The sequence below is a fragment of the Botrytis fragariae genome (genome assembly GCF_013461495.1).
Source record: "Botrytis fragariae strain BVB16 chromosome Unknown tig00000112, whole genome shotgun sequence".
Lineage (NCBI taxonomy): Eukaryota > Fungi > Ascomycota > Leotiomycetes > Helotiales > Sclerotiniaceae > Botrytis > Botrytis fragariae.
In genome coordinates this window covers 379,208-398,617 of record NW_023500997.1, presented here as the reverse complement: position 1 = coordinate 398,617, position 19,410 = coordinate 379,208, and the positions used below count along the sequence as shown (strand labels likewise).

The following is a 19,410-nucleotide window of genomic DNA, read 5'->3' as shown; positions in this document are numbered from 1 at the left end:
TAAACAGTTGAAGCATGAGGATTGGAGGAAATAAATAAACTCTAACATGATATAAATTTGACCAAAGTAGGAGATCCTTCTTAGACACTCTTGGTATGATGTAGAACCGTCTCTAAGAAGCTAGTGAATGAGCAGCAATCACGCTAGCTCATTGTATCTCTCCAATAACATCTCATAGATATAACAAATTCCTTTTGTTGCACATCTAAACTTCATGCATAATGACATAAATTATCATTCGAGATGTATCTTTAGCTTCAGTATTCTAGTGCTTCATGAAATTCTTCCAATAGAATCCCATTAAAACATAGGAATCGTTTTGTTGCACATCTAAACTTCATGCACAATGACATAACTTATCATACAAGGTGTACTTTTAGCTTTGGTAATTCAGTATTCTATATAATTCTTCCAGTAATATTCCATAAAAACATAGAAATCCTTTTGTTGCACATCTAAGCTTCATGCACAATGACATAACTTATCATTTAAGAAACTTATCATTTGAGATGTATGTTTAGCTTTGATATCCTAGTGGTGTGTAACATTTCGCCAATGATGTCCAGAGAAGCACAAAAGTCCTTTTGTTGTACAACTAAGCTTCATGCATAATGACCCAGCTTATCATTCGAGGTATATCTTTAGCTTCGGTATTCCAGTAGTATGTAACATTCTTCCAATGATATGATAAAGAAGCACGAAATTCGTTTTGTTGCATATCTGATCTTCCCGTGTCCATGGATCTGTTTGGAAGGGAAAGAATGATTGGTTCAATTTGAACTGGCGGTGCGATTGATGTAGTTCCAAAACGCCTAGGCATTCTACTACTTTATGATATCTATCCAGTGATTTCTCAGCAAGGAATGGATAAAGTTGGAGCTCATCTAATCTTCCCCTACGATTTGTTAAGCTGTCTATTCATACATCTCTTACTTATCTCAAGGACCATCCAAGGTACTGTGAATAATGATATGGAACAACTCAATTTGGCTATATTCTCTTCTGGAAGTAAAAAGCTAAAATCTAGGAATCTAATTGGAGTGAGATACGCCGTGATAACTAAGTTTTCTAGTCAATATCAGAGCATGGTAAGAATAGCCTGGGTCTGAATTTAAGTTTACTTAGTTTGATATAAAACCAATGAGCCAATAGATAGCGAGCTGACCTATCACAAGAGTACATCCAAGAAACACTATACATGTTCCAGCATTCTATTACATAATTCAATGTATTTGTTGCACGTCTGTAGTTTTGTGGCTTGCGCTACTTATTAAAATTCTGGAGAAACACCAATGATGAAGTGTTGGATATTGTAGATCAAGTAGTGTGATCAGTATGAATTCTCTACTTCTGGGCATTTAATGTTCGTGCGGAGGGTAGATCCTCGTATAATAAATCCGTGGTCATGATGATTGCGCTTTACAGGCTGGGTCATTGATTAGAATTGAGATCAAAGATAATTAACTAATTTGACATGAGACATCAAGTCTCAATAACCCTTCTGAGGGGCAAGAAATGTGTGTTGTTGCTAATTTATACATACTTCCGATCTTTTGAGGCAATGAAGATATGAATGACAGCTCCAGGCGGAATTTTGCTTGCTCAGAAAGTATTTTCTCAGTAATATTGGCCATTATATCCTCAAGATCAAATGAAGTGGAAGACAGACGTTGGTCTTATTTAGATGAGCTCGTAATATTCACCCGAGATCAATTAGGTTAATCTCATGTAGTAATAGTTACTTGGCTTGTCAATCATGAGATGAGCCTAATTTTTCCAGAAAATACTCTTTCCTTTAGCTATATTCGGGTTTTAAATGACTATATCCAGCTCAAACACCATCTGCCTTTTGGTCTTTCTCATGCTGGTTGCTGTCATTGATACTCTCATTTTCACTCTCAACCTGGCTTGCACAGTCGCTTCTATCTTCATACTCATTACTTTCATCAATACTCTCCACCTCGCTCTCAAACTCGCTACCGTCATCATTTGTATGCTCGTCCTCGCATTTGCACCCACTTTCACCATCACTTCCATCATTTCTGACTTTCTCCAAACACGAACATAAGTCTAACTCACCGATCTCGACATCGTACCTACCGAACTGAGGCTCAGGCGGACAGTGCAGGAAGCAGAAACATTTACAAGCTAATCCTCGACGCCGTATAGAGCTTATATGGTCAAATTTTTGTTCGCCGTCTATCAAAGGGCCAATTACAAAGGACCTTAAACTCAAAATTGGCATTTTGTGACCCACAAACAAAAATAGTTGTGATCTTAAAATGAGAATATCAGAAAGATTAGAACGAACATCTCAAAATCTGGAGAACGACTGGGTCTCCATATTTCACTAGCCGTAAATTCAGGATAATCTATTAGGCCGGCATCACTCTCCCAGGCTCCAGGCATTTTTGGTTTTTGTAGGGAGTTTGACAACTTGAAACTGCTTTCCTGATCGCGACAGTCATACAACTCGAAGTTGCAAATGATATCTGTAGTATTGAAAGCTTGAAAAATGTGCATATACCCAACCAAACAACCTTCCGTAGCTGGAAAAATCACACAGGAGTCATGATAGTATGATTCTTGAATGACGTAGTCTTGCAGATTATACCCAGCTATTCTCAGTAACCTGAATCATTCCAAAATAATTGAGGGCATTCTTTCTGTTTTTTTAAACATGCGAATAGGAAACACGTCTTTATTTTCAAATAAATGCGATAACGGTGTCCCTAAATACAACTGTTTGTGGTAGATATCAACTCTCATCTCGAGCAGTGCAAAAATCAACGAAATTGTTGAGGTAAGATTGCATGTTGTTTCAGAATCATAAAGGATATTTGATAATAGTCCCAGCGTACTGTGCAAGATGAGCGGGCAGCTAGGAAATCCATTTCTTAAAAGGCGAGCCTCTGAGAATTTTATGCTCTTCTCCATCATGAATTTGATGATTGTATCTGCGAAGCAGTGTGTTCCTGCTTCTATATGGCACTCCAATATAGACACAATGCCATCTTGCGGATCAAGACCAATTGGGAAGCTTTCTTGATTGAGCATGTAGTCGAAAGGTTCGGCCCCACCAGTGTACCAATGTAAGGATGTTTCGCCGACCTTCGACTCTCGCATTGGATCGTATTGTCCAACTTCTATTAGAACTCTAATAGTTTCCATGGCATCATTGTGGCGCCCCTTGTTCTCAACACATTGAAATCTCATTGAAGAAGAGTTACCAACTTCTCTATCGTCTTTATCTACATGGTAACTTGCGATATGTAAAGCTGTCCTAGAGATGAATTTGTCTCGATTATTCTCAAACCCCTAAACTGGTGATGTTGCATACTCTTCTTCATCTATTCCAGTCTCGGTAGCTTGCACTCCTTGAGCGAGTAGCCATCTACATAGTTCTGCACGCAAGTGGAGAGCTGCAAACTGTATTCATCCATTAGGCTTTTGCAAAGGAATATTGGGTGGCAATCTCACGTGTATCAGGTTGTATCCTAGTTGATTTGTATCAAACACACTCGCTTTACCAGTCTATACCAGCTGAAGTATTTTGCCAATATCTCCATTCTTGCAAGCACGGAAAATTGGAGAGTCGTCATGAACCACACGTACGGGTCGAAAAGAACATGTCCAACATCCGAATCGTCGACTCTGTTTAATGTGCATACCCTTGAGTCTCATCCATGCTTTTGGGAGAATCGTTAAGTCGACATCCATATCAACATTTTCATCAGCAATTACTGGGTCAGTATTCAATTCCGCTAAATGTTTCTTCCTATTTTATTGATTTAAAACCGAAGTAGTAGACCAGTAAGAGAAGAATCCGTATGAATTAGCTACTCTACGAATGACAGTTGAGCGACTGCGATTCCACTTGCGACAACGCCGAGAAGTTCTCTCATGGCGATATGCTTTTTTGTTTGTGAACAAATTCACGAAAGAGTAAGAAAGAGATGACATGTCATTTGATAAGATAATGAGGCTTTGGTAGGTCTAATCATGCGGCTCATTTATCAACAATCAAACATTGCTGACGATGCAGACTAAGAGATCCTAACCAGCTTTCACATATAGTTGCATGGCGACAGGACACCGCCTCAGTAGGACTTTTCAATTTGATCAATACAGTTCATTCATCATAATTGCTTACGAAATTTACACATCAAAAGGGCAGAGATGTGGATCACACATATTTCCTCACATTGAACCTTACTTTTCGACTTTGAAGCCCCAAAAGGTCAGAGGATAACGCATAGATTTCTCCATCTTTATTTTAACAATGAGCCTCATGATCCGATTCTCGAAGCTCAATGATTGAAGAACATTCTGCTTAAAAAGTCGCTTTTTGAGCAAAATGATCCAACGATCGATCATTCATTACAAGCATGTTTCACACACTCTCTGTCCCATCCGCAACATTTCAGATACAAATCTAGATTACACCATATCAGTAATAGTTTTTGATTCGCTTGAGAAGTTGCAGCTCAGATTCAAACTATCGGATCGTGGATGCACATCTTAACATTTCTTCTTGGGTCCATTCTTTCCCCTCCAATCATCAAACCCGCTGATTTATACCCTTACATTAACCGCGATGATACTTGATATCTTAATCGGGCGCGCACACAGAATGTTAGAATCCCTCAAATCATTTTGGACAATGAACAATCAATATGTTATCTTGCCTTGAGTGATAGAATCCTAGGTTTAGTTGCCGCCTGGGTATTCAATCAATACTCTTGCCTCTTCATGCTTACGCAGACTCGTCCGAACTGTAGCCACTCGCATGTTCACGCTCAAAGTCTTTCTTAGGTTCTTCTTCTTCTTCAAAGTAATGAGGTTTCGGGCGCTCAGCACGATCTGCCTGTAAGCCTGTGACAATTAGCAGACGCTACTGAAGTGCTAGTATGGAATGCGCTTACTATTATGGTGTACTTCTGGTACTTTTGAAAGTTCACCAGGTGTATCATCATGCTCGTCGACCCCCTTACCTTTATCAGCTCTGGTTGACAAGTCACTCCTACTCTCTGATTCAACACTTCGAATTCCGGCTCTGTTGTCCATTTCTATTCGAGGAGACATTTCTCTTGCTTGTTCCGAAGAAACCGCATTTTGCCCATGTGATAGTGAAGACTTCTGATACTTTCTTTCTGAATCATTATGATTATTCAAAATAGAGCTGTCGATAGTTTCCGGGGTTCTCACACGGAAACGCCCAGAGAGATCCATAATGCCCCGATCATCACTGAAGTTTTGCGCGCGTTTAAGAGTAGTAGTCATGTATGCAGGATGCCTGTTTTCTCCCCCAATAGGTAGCTCATGCGAACGTAGAGTGGAAGAACTAGTGCTTCCTTTCACTCCTGCATCTGGTCGCGTCAGAGGTGACGGGCTTGTCCGTCGTCGATCCAAGCTCGCCCTAGGCTCTGCACTCTCGGAATGGTATGGTAGTGGAATTTTACCTTTTGCGACGTATTTCGCGATCTTGTTTTTTCCTCCATAGTAATTGCGATCATGTGAAGCTGAATGAGATCGCCGAATTCGGTCGCGGTAATGCTCAGGAATTTGATGATATGCCGACCTTTCCATCCACGAGTAAAGATCTTGCTGTTCTTGAGAGCTACCCAGAGAATGAGATAGTGCATGTTGAATCTGTCTCTGGGCCCATTTCAAAATTGGGTTCTCTTCTCTACTTGCAGAATCGTCTTGTCTATCGATCTCACATAATCGATTGCTCAGATCTTTCTGTGAATCTGGATCTGCTCCTAACAGATATTGAGTCAAACATGCACTGAGATAACCGCAATTATTCCCTATTACGTTCTTTTGCAGGTTTTCCAAATCAGCAAGATGATTTCGTGGAACGCTTGACCTACACACAAGCTCTTCCAGGTAGAGGACTTCCAAATAATAATTACCAAGGTCTCGTGCAGTACTCAGTCCGAGCGTCAATAGCTCAATAGAGCGCTCTGAGTGAGGTGGAATTCTCCAACCTGGATTTTCTGATGCAAAGGGTACGTAAACAGGGAGACGACCATCGAAACATAATAGCCCAGGAGAACTGTCAAGATACGACCAGCGTGATGATTCTTGGCTTTCTCTGGATACATCGGCCCATCTCACTTCAGCTAGAATCCAACGCAAGTAAGGGCTAGATTTAATGCTTGCAGGATAGTTCTCCCTAATTGAAGTTGCAATCTTTCGGGTATGGAGCATGCATATATCAATCCATTGTTGATCTGCTTTGTCGAGGGGCCCTTCGTCTGGAATTCCCCGAAGCCACACTGTGACTAATACGTCAAGAATAGCAAGATCTGTGGATTCATCCTGCTCTTGGGTCCACTGCGTGACGAATGTATTGATAGAACGGTCTAGACTCATCCTTGTGTCAAAAAACATCCCTACCACTTGCTTCACAGTCGATGAACCTAGTAAATGATAAAAAATATCTCCCATATCCCAAACTCTGTTTTTCGATAGAAGATGCGAATATAATTCGCACCACTCGAATTCAGAGATGGACCCAACCATAGTATTCGGATACGATGAACTCATCGATACAACATGTGGCGTTTCTAGATACATCAAATGACAGAGAAATCGAATCTAATACTAGTGAGTTAAAGTTTTGGATGATAGCTGCCCAGTATTGAACCTCACCTGAATTGAACTCAAGTTGGTAAAGTCTCGACGTAATTCCGAAATCAGCTCCGATTTTGCTTGTCCCCATTGCAGAACTGCATCTTCTGTCCACCCCAAAGTAACAGCTTTTGCTACACAAAATGCGGAATGTAGGTAGTGATGGTAGATTTGACCACAATCTTCGGTCAAGATTGGAGGATTCTCACATGCGAGAAGCTCGAGAACATCCTTACATGCGCCTTGCGACAACAAGGTCTCAACATAGTCAATGATGAAATCTGGATGATCGCCACAATAGACAGAGCAAGATTTGAAATATTGCTTGGCATCATAAAACCTTCCGAGTCTTCTTAAACGAGAAAGCTCCTCCAAGTAAATCTCGATATCTTCGCTACATTCGAACTCAAGGTAAATGGTTGAGTCTTGTGTTGAATTGGGAGTCCACGAATTACTCTCTGTCTTGGAAATTGGTATGCGGCTATGAGGCGGAAGAGTAGAGCCACCTCCTGGAGACACTGAATAGAATTCACGAAAGTAACGAGCTGCTATTCTTTCTCGACGGTTTCTAAGTTCGTTTTCGCGGTCGGCTGAAGGGTCTTCGGTGTCATCTTCAGACTCTTCATGATATCTATAATATTTGGAAGGTTCTTTAAAAGATACACTACGTTTCTCTGTGGATTCTGACAATGATATCGGAGCAGTGGAGGTGGAAGATGCTGTATGGGAATCGCGGGACCAGAGCGAATCCCCACGTGATGATGCTGAAGTTGACGAGGGTGGGTAGTGACCCGTAAAGCGAGGCATATTAAAAGCTAGTTGTTGAAAGGGTATTTTGAAAGTTTCAGAGCACCGCTTGACATTTGGAAATTGAAGATTAATTGTGTTAGTAGATGTTGTGAAATTATACACATTGATTTCATCGTGGGAGGTAGGCTGAGTTCAGGGCTGCTGGACTATTTTATGCATTCAGGTTACATCGCATGAGCACAGCCTCTATCAGTTGCCGTTTCGCTATCAGCCATGAGAAGAAAACAATAAAGTAAGATCTTACATTACAAGCGCAAAAAGCCAGTTCCATCCTCTTTACATCTTTTATTCGAGTCAACGCTCCAAAACCACATGTTACCCTCAATCTAGAAACCACCACAATGACTTTGAACCCTCTAAGCAATACTCCAATCATCGCACGAAAGTTTGGGCGCACCCTGGAAAGAATCGAGCATCTTCCCAATGCGTGTCTGAAATATCAAAAAGTCGGAAAGGTTGGAGTAACTTGCCAATTTCGACTCTCTAAGTCGAAATGGGGAGTTATGGGAGAAGCTGAAAATCCTGCAGGGGTTATTTATATGAGCCTTGGATTTGATCAGCCAAACGATTGCAGGTTATCGAGCGCAACAGTTTCGATCACTTTAGAAGACAGCGAGCCGAGAGAGGCCACGGAAAAGTCGTCCATTCAGAAGTCTGTATCGGATCGCCTTCATATTACCGATCAATATGGTCCTAAGCAACTACACGGACCGGAAAGACGAATGCTAGTCAAAAAGAATCTACTTCTCACTCCAAATATTAATATCCTTGGCAATGGTGGTGGTGGAGTAGGGCTAGACACCTCCAAAGAAGTAATCCTAAGCAGCAGATGGATATTCAATGGAAGGCTAAGACCTGCAACTCATCCCACCCATAAAGGTCGACATACAGCAATATATCGAACATTGGAATGGGAGCTTACAGAGAGCGAGTTCGAACAGCATACAACGCATAGCAATATGATCCATACTGCCTTCGCCTTCGAACACGATGGCAGACCTTTCTTAATGGAAGTTAACATAAAAGGCAAGTTGAAAAGCACGAAGGACAAGATCTTAAGACATTTGAAATTTTCTTCGGACCAAGACAAAAGCAAGGGTTCTTCCACAACGTTTGTCCATCTTCCGCGAGGGGACCGCAATAGCACGCGTCTTGATGTCCTCGCCAATAGTCTTCCGAGGATGATGGAGATGGAAAATTTAGAAGTGGTACCGACAGAAATACCCGATGCACTACCTGCATCAATTTTCATGGGAGGGATCACGGCAGAGACTCCTAGAGAAAGAAATGGGGAGAAAAGGGATGGAGTTGCGACATTTGCTGGACCACGACAGTCGACGCTCGTTGCAACTTCCACCGAACGCATTACTGTCCACAGCAAACCTATGGGACTAGGGGTATCTAACTTAGATCCATTTGACCCGACATATCCATCTCTCGAAAATCTTTCGAGAGCATCTTTGATTTTAACAAACACACCTCAAAATGGAACTGGAATCTCCGAACAGCATCCGAAGAACATATCAGTGACGATGTCAGAGCCAGCAATGGATCTGCAGGATGGGTCACAATCAGAGAACGGATCGTCCTGGTTCCCATCAGATACTACCTTAGTCGAAGAGCAGGATGCAGAGCAACTGGCAGAGGAGGCAAGGCAGGCAAAGCATAAGGATATTCAGGATGGTTTAGTTATGCTCTCGGATTCGCCCTATCTCATGCTAATCCTAAAGTTATTGCTAGGATTAATGACAGTGCTCAGAGAAACCCGAAAGACTATTACAAAGCTATCGTCTTCTCCTGAAAGCATTGGCAAGGACAGCACAATAAGCCTAGACTGAAGAGACAGGAATGGTCCCGATGAGGAATAGTGAATATATACGAAGGCGCGTGCTGGAATTTCTTTAGCTGTATAGCATTATTAGGTCGATATGGAGTTAGAATCTCTTGAAAACACAATGATGTGAATCGCAGAATCGTAATATCAGAAATCCATTCCACGTTCACAAATGGACTAATTCCATTGATTGTGGCTAGTGAATGTGGCAAGGTAACCGAGTGCCGGCTGTTATCTTTCAATAATTATTCGCCCTGACAGCCAATCGACCATGGCAATGACACTGTTGGCTTGTACGCCTTCTTGGTGCCCGTATAATGCATCTGAAGAGACCATATAATGTCGCCAAAAGGGAACTCGCAGTGGTTTATAGATTGTGAGACTCTAGTTTCGATTTCCAGGCTGCGATTCAACTACTATCTGATGGCCTACAGCCTCTTCAAGTTGCGTCCACTGTTAGGTGTACGGACTGACGAGACACTACAAGAATGGACTTGGAAAGATCTCTTGATATGTCGATTGTTCTATTTTAGGAATCGTTTGAATGTTTCATTAGAGGTCGAAAAATCAAAAGATAAATTCTGATATCAAGCAATCGAAGAATGAATTTGTTGAAAATTTCGAAAGCTGAGAAGTCTCCCGTTGGACCATACACCCACTGGTGGTCCTTCTGGTGTACATGCAGTCAATATGGACACTGGCAAGGAGTTCTGAGAGACTAGTCATGAAGGATTGTCAAATACAGTGTTAGAAGTTTGAGCAATGCGATGTGGAATTCCCACATCTCGCACTGCCGAACTTTGGAGGAGGCAGATAACTAAGAAGGAGTACCGCCATGCGTAGTTACATACCATCATTGTGATTAAGAGAGATTGGGCTATGTCATTCCTCATTTCTACATCACTTCTATGCCATATTTCATTGATCACGTCAAATGTTTCTACTTTGGGTGATTGTTCGAATTCTCCATTCTTAATTCGAACATAGCACATGAATGTTTCCTTCAATCTGGACAATAAATTTCCAATGCTTCAATTGAAGGAAAGTATCAGATTATCAGCCCTTATCCGGCTCAAACGATACTTTCTCCAGAGTTATACTCAGTCAGGTCAATCTCAGTGCACCGCTCCGGGTCAGGCCTACTTATATGTAAAGCTTTACTCCAAGTTGTTTCGAAAAGCGTTTACTGTCGGTGAAGATAAGCGGCTGTATTTATCTACTAACACCTAGCATACCTATGCGTTAACGGATCTTTAGTTTCGGCCTTTGAATCTCTCCTAGGTATTTTCGTCTGACCAGCCGAACAGCATATATGAGGCTGTAGTCCGCCTGCCGAGGCAGATTTTACTTTGTACAATTGAATTGCTACTCTATATGGGCTCAGCCCCATACTTGATACTTCTCCATTCCTACTTTCATCCCTCTGCAGCTTTGGCCTGCTCTCTACCTGCCATAACATATCGAGGAAAGTACAATGACGTAATCACTACTTACCTCCATCTTATCTCCGTGGAGAAACTTCTTAATAGCTCTTCTTCTCATATAGACCAGACATCAACAAAACAACCTGTCATACAAATCATGGTATCTAATAAAACCTACTCCCTCGGCTATAGCCCTGCAGTAGTAAATCGACACTCCCTCCGTCGCGCCTCTACCTGTTGCGCCTATTTCCTACCTCACCTAACCCCCACATCACACATCCTGGATCTCGGCTGTGGCCCCGGTTCAATTACAACCGATGTTGCCACCCTCATCCATCAGAGTTCAATTATCGGTCTCGATGCAGGAGAATCAGTCATTGAGGTGGCTAATGCAAAGGCCAGAGACCTGGGATTAGACAATTGTTCATTCCAGATTGGTGATGTGATGAAGTTACCTTTTGAGGACGAGACATTTGATGTAGTGTATACGCATCAGCTACTCATTCATTTACCAGATCCTGTGAATGCTATCAAGGAGATGAGAAGAGTTTGTAAGGTAGGAGGATTTGTGGCCTGTAGGGAGAGTGATATGGGGGATGCTATGTTTTATCCTTCCACTTCTGAACTTAAGAGAACTGTTGAGATTATGGAAGCCATGATCAGAGAGAAAGGATCAGAGCCACATGCTGGGAAGTATTTAGGGAACTGGGCTAGAGAAGCGGGGTTTGAAAATGAGAACGTAGTGGAGAGTTACAGTTATCTGATGCAACCGAGTTGGAAAAACTCATTGATGACTGGTGATGTTGGCGAAAACGCGGTCAGGCTAGGAGTTGTGGACAGCGATGAGAAAATAAAAGAAATGATTGAGGAGTGGGATGCTTGGGAGAAAACAGAGGGATGCTGGTGGAAGACTGGCTGTGGTGAAGTAGTTTGTTACAAGAAGTGATTGGAGACAGGGTAATCAATCTTCTATTTACCAGTAGATGGCAATGTAATTTCCTGAAGCTTCTATAGTACAATGGTCTATATCTCATCGGAAGCCCAAAATTGGCGCGTATGATAGCTTACAATCAATACAAATACAACTCGTGGAATACTCAAAACTTAACTGTACCCCTTTCCTACTCCTCCCCCTCTCTATTCCACTGCCTTGGCAGATAAAACCTCGCATTCTCATACACCAAGAACGTCACCCAAGTCGCCGGCAAAACCCTCACAATATTCGTACCCAACCCCCTATAAAACCCTCTCCACCCCTCCTCTCTCCAAACCTTGCCCACAACCCCTCTAATCCCCTTCCCAAACCTTTCTTCCGCATCATACGTCTGCAATCTACTCCTCACAACCTGATACGGATACGTCGCTGTTCCCGCAATAATTTTCGCCGAGCTGCTAAGTAACAGCGTCGCGGTATTCCCCAATTTAACCTGGGAACTTTCTCTATCGCCTCTTAGAGTCTGGTGTGAGCAATGATTACGCCAGAAGTTCTTCAAGGGCTCATAGACGGCGAATTGTACGGCTCCATGACTATTACCCAACAAACTAATACCCACACCTCTGTAGAACCCTCGTATTCCCTCATGTTGCCATAAATGTCGAGCACCATGCCACATACTTTGATACGCCCCTTTACTGCTTCGATCCGAACTCAGCATTCGGGTCTTGAGTACCCAGATTGGATTTGTAGTGATGGTAATCATGATACCTGCTGAGCCGGACGCGAGAAAATAGTCGATGGGTGTAAGAGAGGCATAATTGGAATGTGAAGGTTGATTGTGAAAGGAGCGAAGGGAGGATTCAAATATATTTTTGAAGTAGAAGAAGAGGGCCCAGCTACTGGCGTTTCCGATGAGATTGGGTGTTAGACCGCGGTAGAGGCTTTGTAGAGGTTGAGGCTGTCGGGTTAGATTTCGGAAGATGCTAAGACCGCTGGCTGGAGTATGAGATGTACTACGATGAACTGGTGGTGTTAGCAATGGGTTGAGCAGGAAGGAGGGGTATGAAATTACTTTGCAACCGCGTTTTGATAACATCAAGAGGATGAACAGCTAGGGTAGATGCTGTACCGGCCGAGAGGCCAGCAATTGTCTCGACCAGCGCGGGAGAGATGCGCGCATGGTTTTCGGTCATAAGGGAAGATTTATGTTTGTCATTGCGAAAATGTTGAAGTTGCGAGGGGCAATATATTTACACCCGATGACGAAAATAAAGCTTCATAATTTTCTGGGGCTTGCCGAGGCGGGGGCAAATGATATCTTAGGTAGAGTTTCACATTATTCAGACATTCAGACGACAAAGAATGAGGCATTTAAAATTGGAACGGGAGACAGGAAATGGTTTTGATTTCGTAGTGGTGATTGCGCTTTTTGCGCTATTGTACAATTATCTCTGTATGGTGTGCATCCACCATAAACATAAGCTCCCTGAGCATTTCATTATTTCATGAACGCCTCATATGCTACAACCGTCATATCGTTCTCTGGTTAGTGCCAGTATTCCCATCTGTAGCCCAGTCCTGCCTCGCAATTCCTTCCCGTCAATCTCCGTATCGACTAGTCAAACATTTCCGTTTGGTGGCTCTTTATTAGAAAGTTATGCGAGAGGAGAGAGGAGTCTGTAGATGGACATCAGTACATGCTTTGGTCTTGAGAGTCTGCAGAGAAACTGACCTGACGATAGATGGGCGTGGTTCACTGCGGGTGTATCCTGGTTCCGTTAGCATGCATGTCTTTATGCTTCATGTCGTTTGCCAGTTCGTACCAAGGTAGAGGATCAATGGAAGGTAACCACTGTAAACTGTTAGCATAAGTCCAAGATGGAAGATCCAGAATATCCTCACTAATGGATAGCAACACGGGAATAGTCAATGAGCTTTCCAATGCGCTCCTATTCTAAAGTCAATAAAACCATTCCATCTATCCATCATGGGAAGGCCATCTGCATGCGAACCTTAGATTCTTCAGAAAGTTGCATTTTGATGTAATTTCTTAATTCGGAGCTGTAAACGATTAGCATCCTGCAAACAAGAAGAGAGAGTTCATCAAATATACATACAAATTGTTGTAAAATCAAATGTTCTGGCTTGTCTTCCTGTACTTTTACTTCCAGTATAAAAAAGTGATCAAGGTTTCTCACAATCAACAAGGCCGCTGACTAATCCACCATTATTTTTCCGTCGCATCTTGAGCTTCACTGCGAAGCTCCATGCATATTCACTACAGCTGCACTTTTCCATCTTACTCTCACTTTAATAAACCTAAACAACGGGAACTCACACTCTAGCTCCCACCAGTATAACAATATGTCAGGAGCAAGGCATTGGTAAATAACTCTGTTTTCCCAGCTTTCAATTTTCCAATTGCTAGCCTTCCCAAGTTCAAAACCGCAGAAAGTATCGAAAGCTAACCATGGCGCAACGCCGCTCTCTTAGGGAACAAGACAAGGAAGCCACCGTCTATATTGGCAACATCGATGAGCGCGTCACTGATAGCTTGGTATGGGAGTTGATGTTACAAGCTGGTCGCATTGTCAATGTACATTTACCCAAAGATCGCGTCACTCAAAATCATCAGGGCTATGGATTTGTGGAGTTTATATCAGAGGAGGATGCTGAGTATGCGGCGCGCATAATGAATCAAGTGCGGTTATTTGGAAAACCAATCCGTGTGAACAAGGTTTGTTTTATCCTCATTCTGTGTAGTCTTCAAAATTCAAGAAGAGTTTACTGACTGGGAAATTTAGGCCTCTGCCGATAAACAAAAGACCGTTGAAGTCGGCGCAGAACTCTTCATTGGTAATCTTGACCCTATGGTGGACGAAAAGACTCTATACGATACCTTCTCACGCTTTGGATCTCTCATCTCTCCTCCCAAGATCGCTCGCGACGAATCCTCTCTTTCTAAAGGCTACGGTTTCGTATCCTATGCCAACTTCGAAGCTTCCGATGACGCTATCGCAAATATGAACGGTCAATATTTGATGAACAAGGATATCTCCGTCCAATACGCATACAAGAAGGATGGCAAAGGAGAAAGACACGGAGATGCAGCCGAGAGAGCCTTAGCAGCTCAAGCAAAGAAACACAACGTAATTCCAGATCTACAAAACATGCCTCCAGGATTGTTATTAGGCATGAATGGAATTCCACAAGCTCCAGCAGCAATGTTGAACGAATCTCCCATACCTACCGCACCCCCAGGATTCCCACCACAACGTCCTGCTTACAATTCCGTCCCTCCCCCCGGTGGTCCACGCGGTGCTCCAGGAGGACAGCCCCAACATCTCCCACCTCCTCCATCGGGTCTCCCTCAAAGACCACCACCTTCACAGGCCGGCTACGGTGGTCCACAAATGGACTTCCACAATCAACATGTTCCACCTACTGGTCCAGGCGGAGCATATGGACACCCTACTACTGGACCTGCACGAGGAATACAATTTCCACCTGGATTTGCTCCACCGGGAGGTATGCCAGCTCCTGGACAGCCAGGAATGGTTCCTCCGCCTGGCTTATTAAACATGCAAGCACCTCCTGGATTTGGAGGTGCACAGGGAATGCCAATGGGGATGCCACCTGCGGGACCACAAGGTCACGGGGGCCAAGGTTATGGAAGGAGGTGAGGAGATTTGAGGGACATAAGCGGATTCCAAATATCGAAGCAGGAAGTTATACGGTGTAAGATTGAGACCAGGAGAAAGTTAAAGATAAATGTGGTCAAGAATACCAAAGAAGGAGAAGAGAAAAGTCACCCATGAAAATCAAGCGCGGGCAATGGATATATATCAGGGCTGGCGTTCACAACGGCGTTCTAAAGGGTGAGTTACCACCACACGTTACATTACATCTTTCATCCATCCATCCATCCATCCGATCGATGGATGTCGGCATCGAGCAAAATAGTCAGTAACACTTTCCTACAGCTACAGCTACAGCTTCAGCTTCAAATCGGCCTTACGCTCGCTCACGCAGCATCAAAATATTAAAAGATAAATATACATACAGTGTAGGAAGAATATTACAATAATAACAATCGTCGACATGGCATTTAAACATTGATGTTCTCTATCTCTCAACTCTTTGTATTTTTGTCACATGAAACTTCCCCATTTTTGCATCGTACTCTGCTCTGCTCTACTCTATCGTACACTTCTCCAAAAAGTGAACACTGAAACGTATGAAAAAATGGAAAAACTCCCTTGCCTTCGCAATATGATATGACACTTTACTTGCTATAGATGCAATTTCTCATCCCCATTTTCCTTTTTTTTTATTGGACCTCGTTTCCTTTCCTTTTCATTCCATTCAATTTCACAAACTTACACCCCACCCCCAGTCCGATGCCCCTACCAACCACCCTCTAATTAACCCCCTCATAATCCCCCGCCTCAGCACCACCCTCCACATCCCCATCAATTTTCATTTCCTCCGGATTCTGCACCGCCTTCACCTCTCCAGCGATAACCTCCTGCACCTCCTCGACCTCCGGTTCGGGAGGAGCCACCCACCTACTAGCATCTACACCCCAAGCCTCCTCAACGGCGAATTTTCTCCTAAAGACTCTCAACCATCTTTCTCCCCATCCTCTGACCAACTCCCGATCTTCTTCCCTTCCATCCATCTCGATTTCCTGGTCCTTCGATCCATTCGCCCAAGCCGTCAAAAGTTCATCCATCTCCCTTCCCAATTCTCTCATATTGATTCTCTCCATCTCGACGGTTTTCTCAATCAATTGTTTCTGTTCCTCCAGCAATCCCGGAACGCGAAGGCTGAGCTGAACTTGACGAATACGTCCCGTAACTTTTCCAACCGTAGCCTCAACCATCTCGTACACAAAACTCTGGCTGAGTCTTTTGCCCTCGCTACCAATAGCCCACTGCACCACGCTTTGTGGGCTGAGAATCGTGTAGTTCAGAAGTTTATCAATGATATTGACACCGATACCCGGTTGATCCTTCCAATATTGCATAACCGAAGTGATGATTTGGCGTCTAGCGACTGGAGAGACGGGTCCAATGGCTAGAAGTCGATCTTTGCAGCGTTCAATGCAAGAGAGAACATGACTGAGAGATTTGGATCCGATGTAGCAGATTGATGTTACATAAGCGTCTGTAGATGGGACGAGGGGATCTGGAAGTGCTTGCTCAACTGCTAGAGCGTGAATTCGATCGACCACTGGTTGAATTTCCTCTTCTGTTGCCTTCTTGCGGAGTAGTGCAAGAATTTCTTGTCCCTCAGCACTGAATGGTGTACCTATAAATTGTTAGAAGTGCTCGTATCTTTCAAAATGATATCACTTACTTGGATCATCAAATTTAAAATCAGGCGTATCCTTTTCCTTCTCCTCCGTGATCAACTGTTGGTATGGAGGTGGTAAAGTGCCCTTGATTCTCTGAGCAAAACTCAATCGAATCTCCTTATCCAAAGAACCAATAATGAAAGCCTTCTTTGGGTCCAAATCAGAAAGTTCCACATCATCAATCCACTCAGTCCACTTCCAAGTGAAACCAAAGTTACTCAAATGGTGCGAAAACCAATCCATAAATCTACTGCTCAATTCCAGATCCATCGAATCCACATTTCGGTACAAGAAACGAATTGCACGACCAAGAGACGGCGCAATAGCAGCTGGTGCAATCTTGCAAGATTCCGTCAAGACAGCATGATAATAGACGAGTTTGTGTTCTGGAACTGGAAGTTGGAATAACTGAGAAAAGACTGCATCGACTGCAACATCCTCAGGTTTCCATGTTGATCTGTCTCCCTCGACATCTCGAAGTCGGTCGAATGGTGTGGCTCTCTTGACAAAAGTGTCAGGAGCAAAATAACAATCGATATCAATCAAGAATTTTGCAGTGGCATTTCTGTTGTAATCCAAGATATTGATCGTGTCAACCAAAGCATCTCTCAACAGACACGATGAAATATCCGTGATCGGTGGCACGGTCTCAACATCCTGGTTAGCATAAACCGAGAAGTAAAGCTCAGGAAACAAAGGTCTTGGTCCAGCATTAACAACTTCAGGAAGAGCAATTGTTGGCAAAGTGTGTCTTGAAGCGGAAGCCAAAGCTTCTTGTTGCTCTGGTTCAATCATCTTCCACGGTCTTGGTAAACAGAAAAGTTCCCATCCATTTTGCGATTCAGCTTGTAATTGCTTTTGCAGAAGACTCAAAACACCAACTGGCGCAATTGTATCATCTTTAGCATCTCCTGGATATGGATCAACCAAAGCTTGTAAAACGTGTGGTTCAGAAGCAATGATATCAGTGTTCTCAATCATAGCCGCAGCTTTCTCATGAGCATCTGTCGCTGAGGATGCCATGATATATGGAATAGTGAGAAGGATAATCTTGACCAATTCAGGTCCGATAGTCTAGAAATCTCAATGTTAGCCAAATAATCACAGAAGCCAATCTCATCAAGCCAGTCTCTCACCTCTTCATTGTTCTCTGTCTGCAAATCCAGGGCCTTGGTCAAGAAATCCTGCAGAATAGTGAAAACACCATCGCCTTCCAATAAACCCTGCAAGCTTCCCAAGAACTTCATATACAACTTAACCTGTCTCCAATCGCCCTTGATTATTGATGTATTCAAGCACTTTACAGCTCGTTCCAACAACTCCATAACCATTTCCTCTTTCAAAGTATTCAATACCATAACCACTGCAGCGACGAAAGGGATCTTGAAAGGTTGCTCTACGACCAATTGCAGCGACAAATCATAGAATGAATCGCGCAATTCGACATCATCGTAGTTGTCGCATACAATTTTGGCTATTTCGGCTACTTCCGTTTCGACGCGCTTGAGAGGTGATTCGGCGATGGAAAGAAGTTGTTTGCGAACTTTGACGATGAGCGGTTCTTCGTAGCGACGTCTTTGAGGTCGTCGATCGTGATCATCTTCATCTGTGGTTTGAGAATAATGTTGTCAGCGTTGTTTCTTGTGCGGCAATCATTGAAATCCTCGAGAATTGAAGCTGCCGTCAAAGCTTTCAAAGCTGAAGCTCATCTTCCAAATCGCCATCTTCCCCATCACCAGTTTCCCTTCCGTCGATCGCTTTCACTACTTTTTCAGAGTCCCATCCATCTCATCTCTCCCCCATCAAAGAACAAAACAAAACGTAACAAAAAACACATCAACTAACCTCTGTACCTCTTCCTCCCACCACCCCCTCTCCCACCACCCCCATTATATCTCCCTCTGTACCCACCACCCCTTCCCCCTCTCTCTTCTCTCTCCCCATAACCATACCCACGCTCCCCTCCTCTATTTCCCCCCTCACCTCTGTCTCCCTGATACCCTCCTCTATTCTCTCCTCCCCTCTCAGCACCTCTCTCATAATCCGCCATCTTTTCTTACTCTCCCTTTCCTAAATCCCTCTTACTTCGCAGTCGCGCCCGAATCCAATTCTCAATGCGCGTTATCCTTGGTATTCGCGATCAATTCCTCTTCTTCTTCCTCTCAGCCTTCTCAATCGATCAGACAGTGGATAGCCTTCAAAAAATCCCAAAGTATCGTATCGTATCGTATCGTATCGTCTCAATCAAAACCAATCAACAAACAAAACAATCTTTCAGAAAAAGACGTCCTGTTATGAAACCCTGAATCGAATTGACCGATTTGCGTGCTGTGCCGTAATCAATTCCGATACCAATCTTCGAGAAACCTTGAAGATTGATTTATTTATTTATTTATCCATTCAACCT

General features: G+C 43.2%; 8 protein-coding genes across 8 annotated transcripts; 3 read left to right on the top strand and 5 right to left on the bottom strand.

Moving 5' to 3' along the window:
* Positions 1-1,831: 1,831 nt before the first annotated feature.
* Bfra_007676ib (uncharacterized protein) lies at positions 1,832-3,905 on the bottom strand (the record flags this gene model as incomplete). Its single annotated transcript, XM_037338047.1, has 6 exons — positions 1,832-2,276; positions 2,312-2,507; positions 2,862-3,283; positions 3,341-3,429; positions 3,541-3,778; positions 3,844-3,905. The coding sequence occupies 6 exons, from the start codon at positions 3,903-3,905 to the stop codon at positions 1,832-1,834; spliced, it is 1,452 nt and encodes a 483-aa protein (XP_037190110.1).
* An 851-nt stretch (positions 3,906-4,756) lies between these two features.
* Positions 4,757-7,446, bottom strand: Bfra_007676ia (uncharacterized protein; the record flags this gene model as incomplete). The annotated part of the gene is made up of 3 exons (XM_037338046.1): positions 4,757-4,875; positions 4,926-6,606; positions 6,661-7,446. 3 exons carry the CDS (start codon positions 7,444-7,446, stop codon positions 4,757-4,759), a joined length of 2,586 nt encoding a protein of 861 aa, XP_037190109.1.
* A 344-nt stretch (positions 7,447-7,790) lies between these two features.
* Bfra_007675 (uncharacterized protein) lies at positions 7,791-9,287 on the top strand (the record flags this gene model as incomplete). The annotated part of the gene is made up of 1 exon (XM_037338045.1): positions 7,791-9,287. One exon carries the CDS (start codon positions 7,791-7,793, stop codon positions 9,285-9,287), a length of 1,497 nt encoding a protein of 498 aa, XP_037190108.1.
* Positions 9,288-10,864: 1,577 nt separating this feature from the next.
* Positions 10,865-11,653, top strand: Bfra_007674 (putative ubie coq5 protein; the record flags this gene model as incomplete). Its single annotated transcript, XM_037338044.1, has 1 exon — positions 10,865-11,653. One exon carries the CDS (start codon positions 10,865-10,867, stop codon positions 11,651-11,653), a length of 789 nt encoding a protein of 262 aa, XP_037190107.1.
* A 175-nt stretch (positions 11,654-11,828) lies between these two features.
* Positions 11,829-12,837, bottom strand: Bfra_007673 (putative solute carrier family 25 member 33 protein; the record flags this gene model as incomplete). Its single annotated transcript, XM_037338043.1, has 2 exons — positions 11,829-12,667; positions 12,717-12,837. 2 exons carry the CDS (start codon positions 12,835-12,837, stop codon positions 11,829-11,831), a joined length of 960 nt encoding a protein of 319 aa, XP_037190106.1.
* A 462-nt stretch (positions 12,838-13,299) lies between these two features.
* Positions 13,300-13,680, bottom strand: Bfra_007672 (putative mitochondrial import receptor subunit; the record flags this gene model as incomplete). The annotated part of the gene is made up of 5 exons (XM_037338042.1): positions 13,300-13,321; positions 13,377-13,413; positions 13,468-13,496; positions 13,547-13,593; positions 13,657-13,680. 5 exons carry the CDS (start codon positions 13,678-13,680, stop codon positions 13,300-13,302), a joined length of 159 nt encoding a protein of 52 aa, XP_037190105.1.
* A 434-nt stretch (positions 13,681-14,114) lies between these two features.
* On the top strand, positions 14,115-15,327 carry Bfra_007671 (putative splicing factor 3b subunit 4 protein; the record flags this gene model as incomplete). Its single annotated transcript, XM_037338041.1, has 2 exons — positions 14,115-14,381; positions 14,449-15,327. 2 exons carry the CDS (start codon positions 14,115-14,117, stop codon positions 15,325-15,327), a joined length of 1,146 nt encoding a protein of 381 aa, XP_037190104.1.
* A 737-nt stretch (positions 15,328-16,064) lies between these two features.
* Bfra_007670 (putative cap binding protein) lies at positions 16,065-19,053 on the bottom strand (the record flags this gene model as incomplete). Its single annotated transcript, XM_037338040.1, has 4 exons — positions 16,065-16,957; positions 17,006-18,077; positions 18,140-18,609; positions 18,849-19,053. The coding sequence occupies 4 exons, from the start codon at positions 19,051-19,053 to the stop codon at positions 16,065-16,067; spliced, it is 2,640 nt and encodes an 879-aa protein (XP_037190103.1).
* Positions 19,054-19,410: the final 357 nt, after the last annotated feature.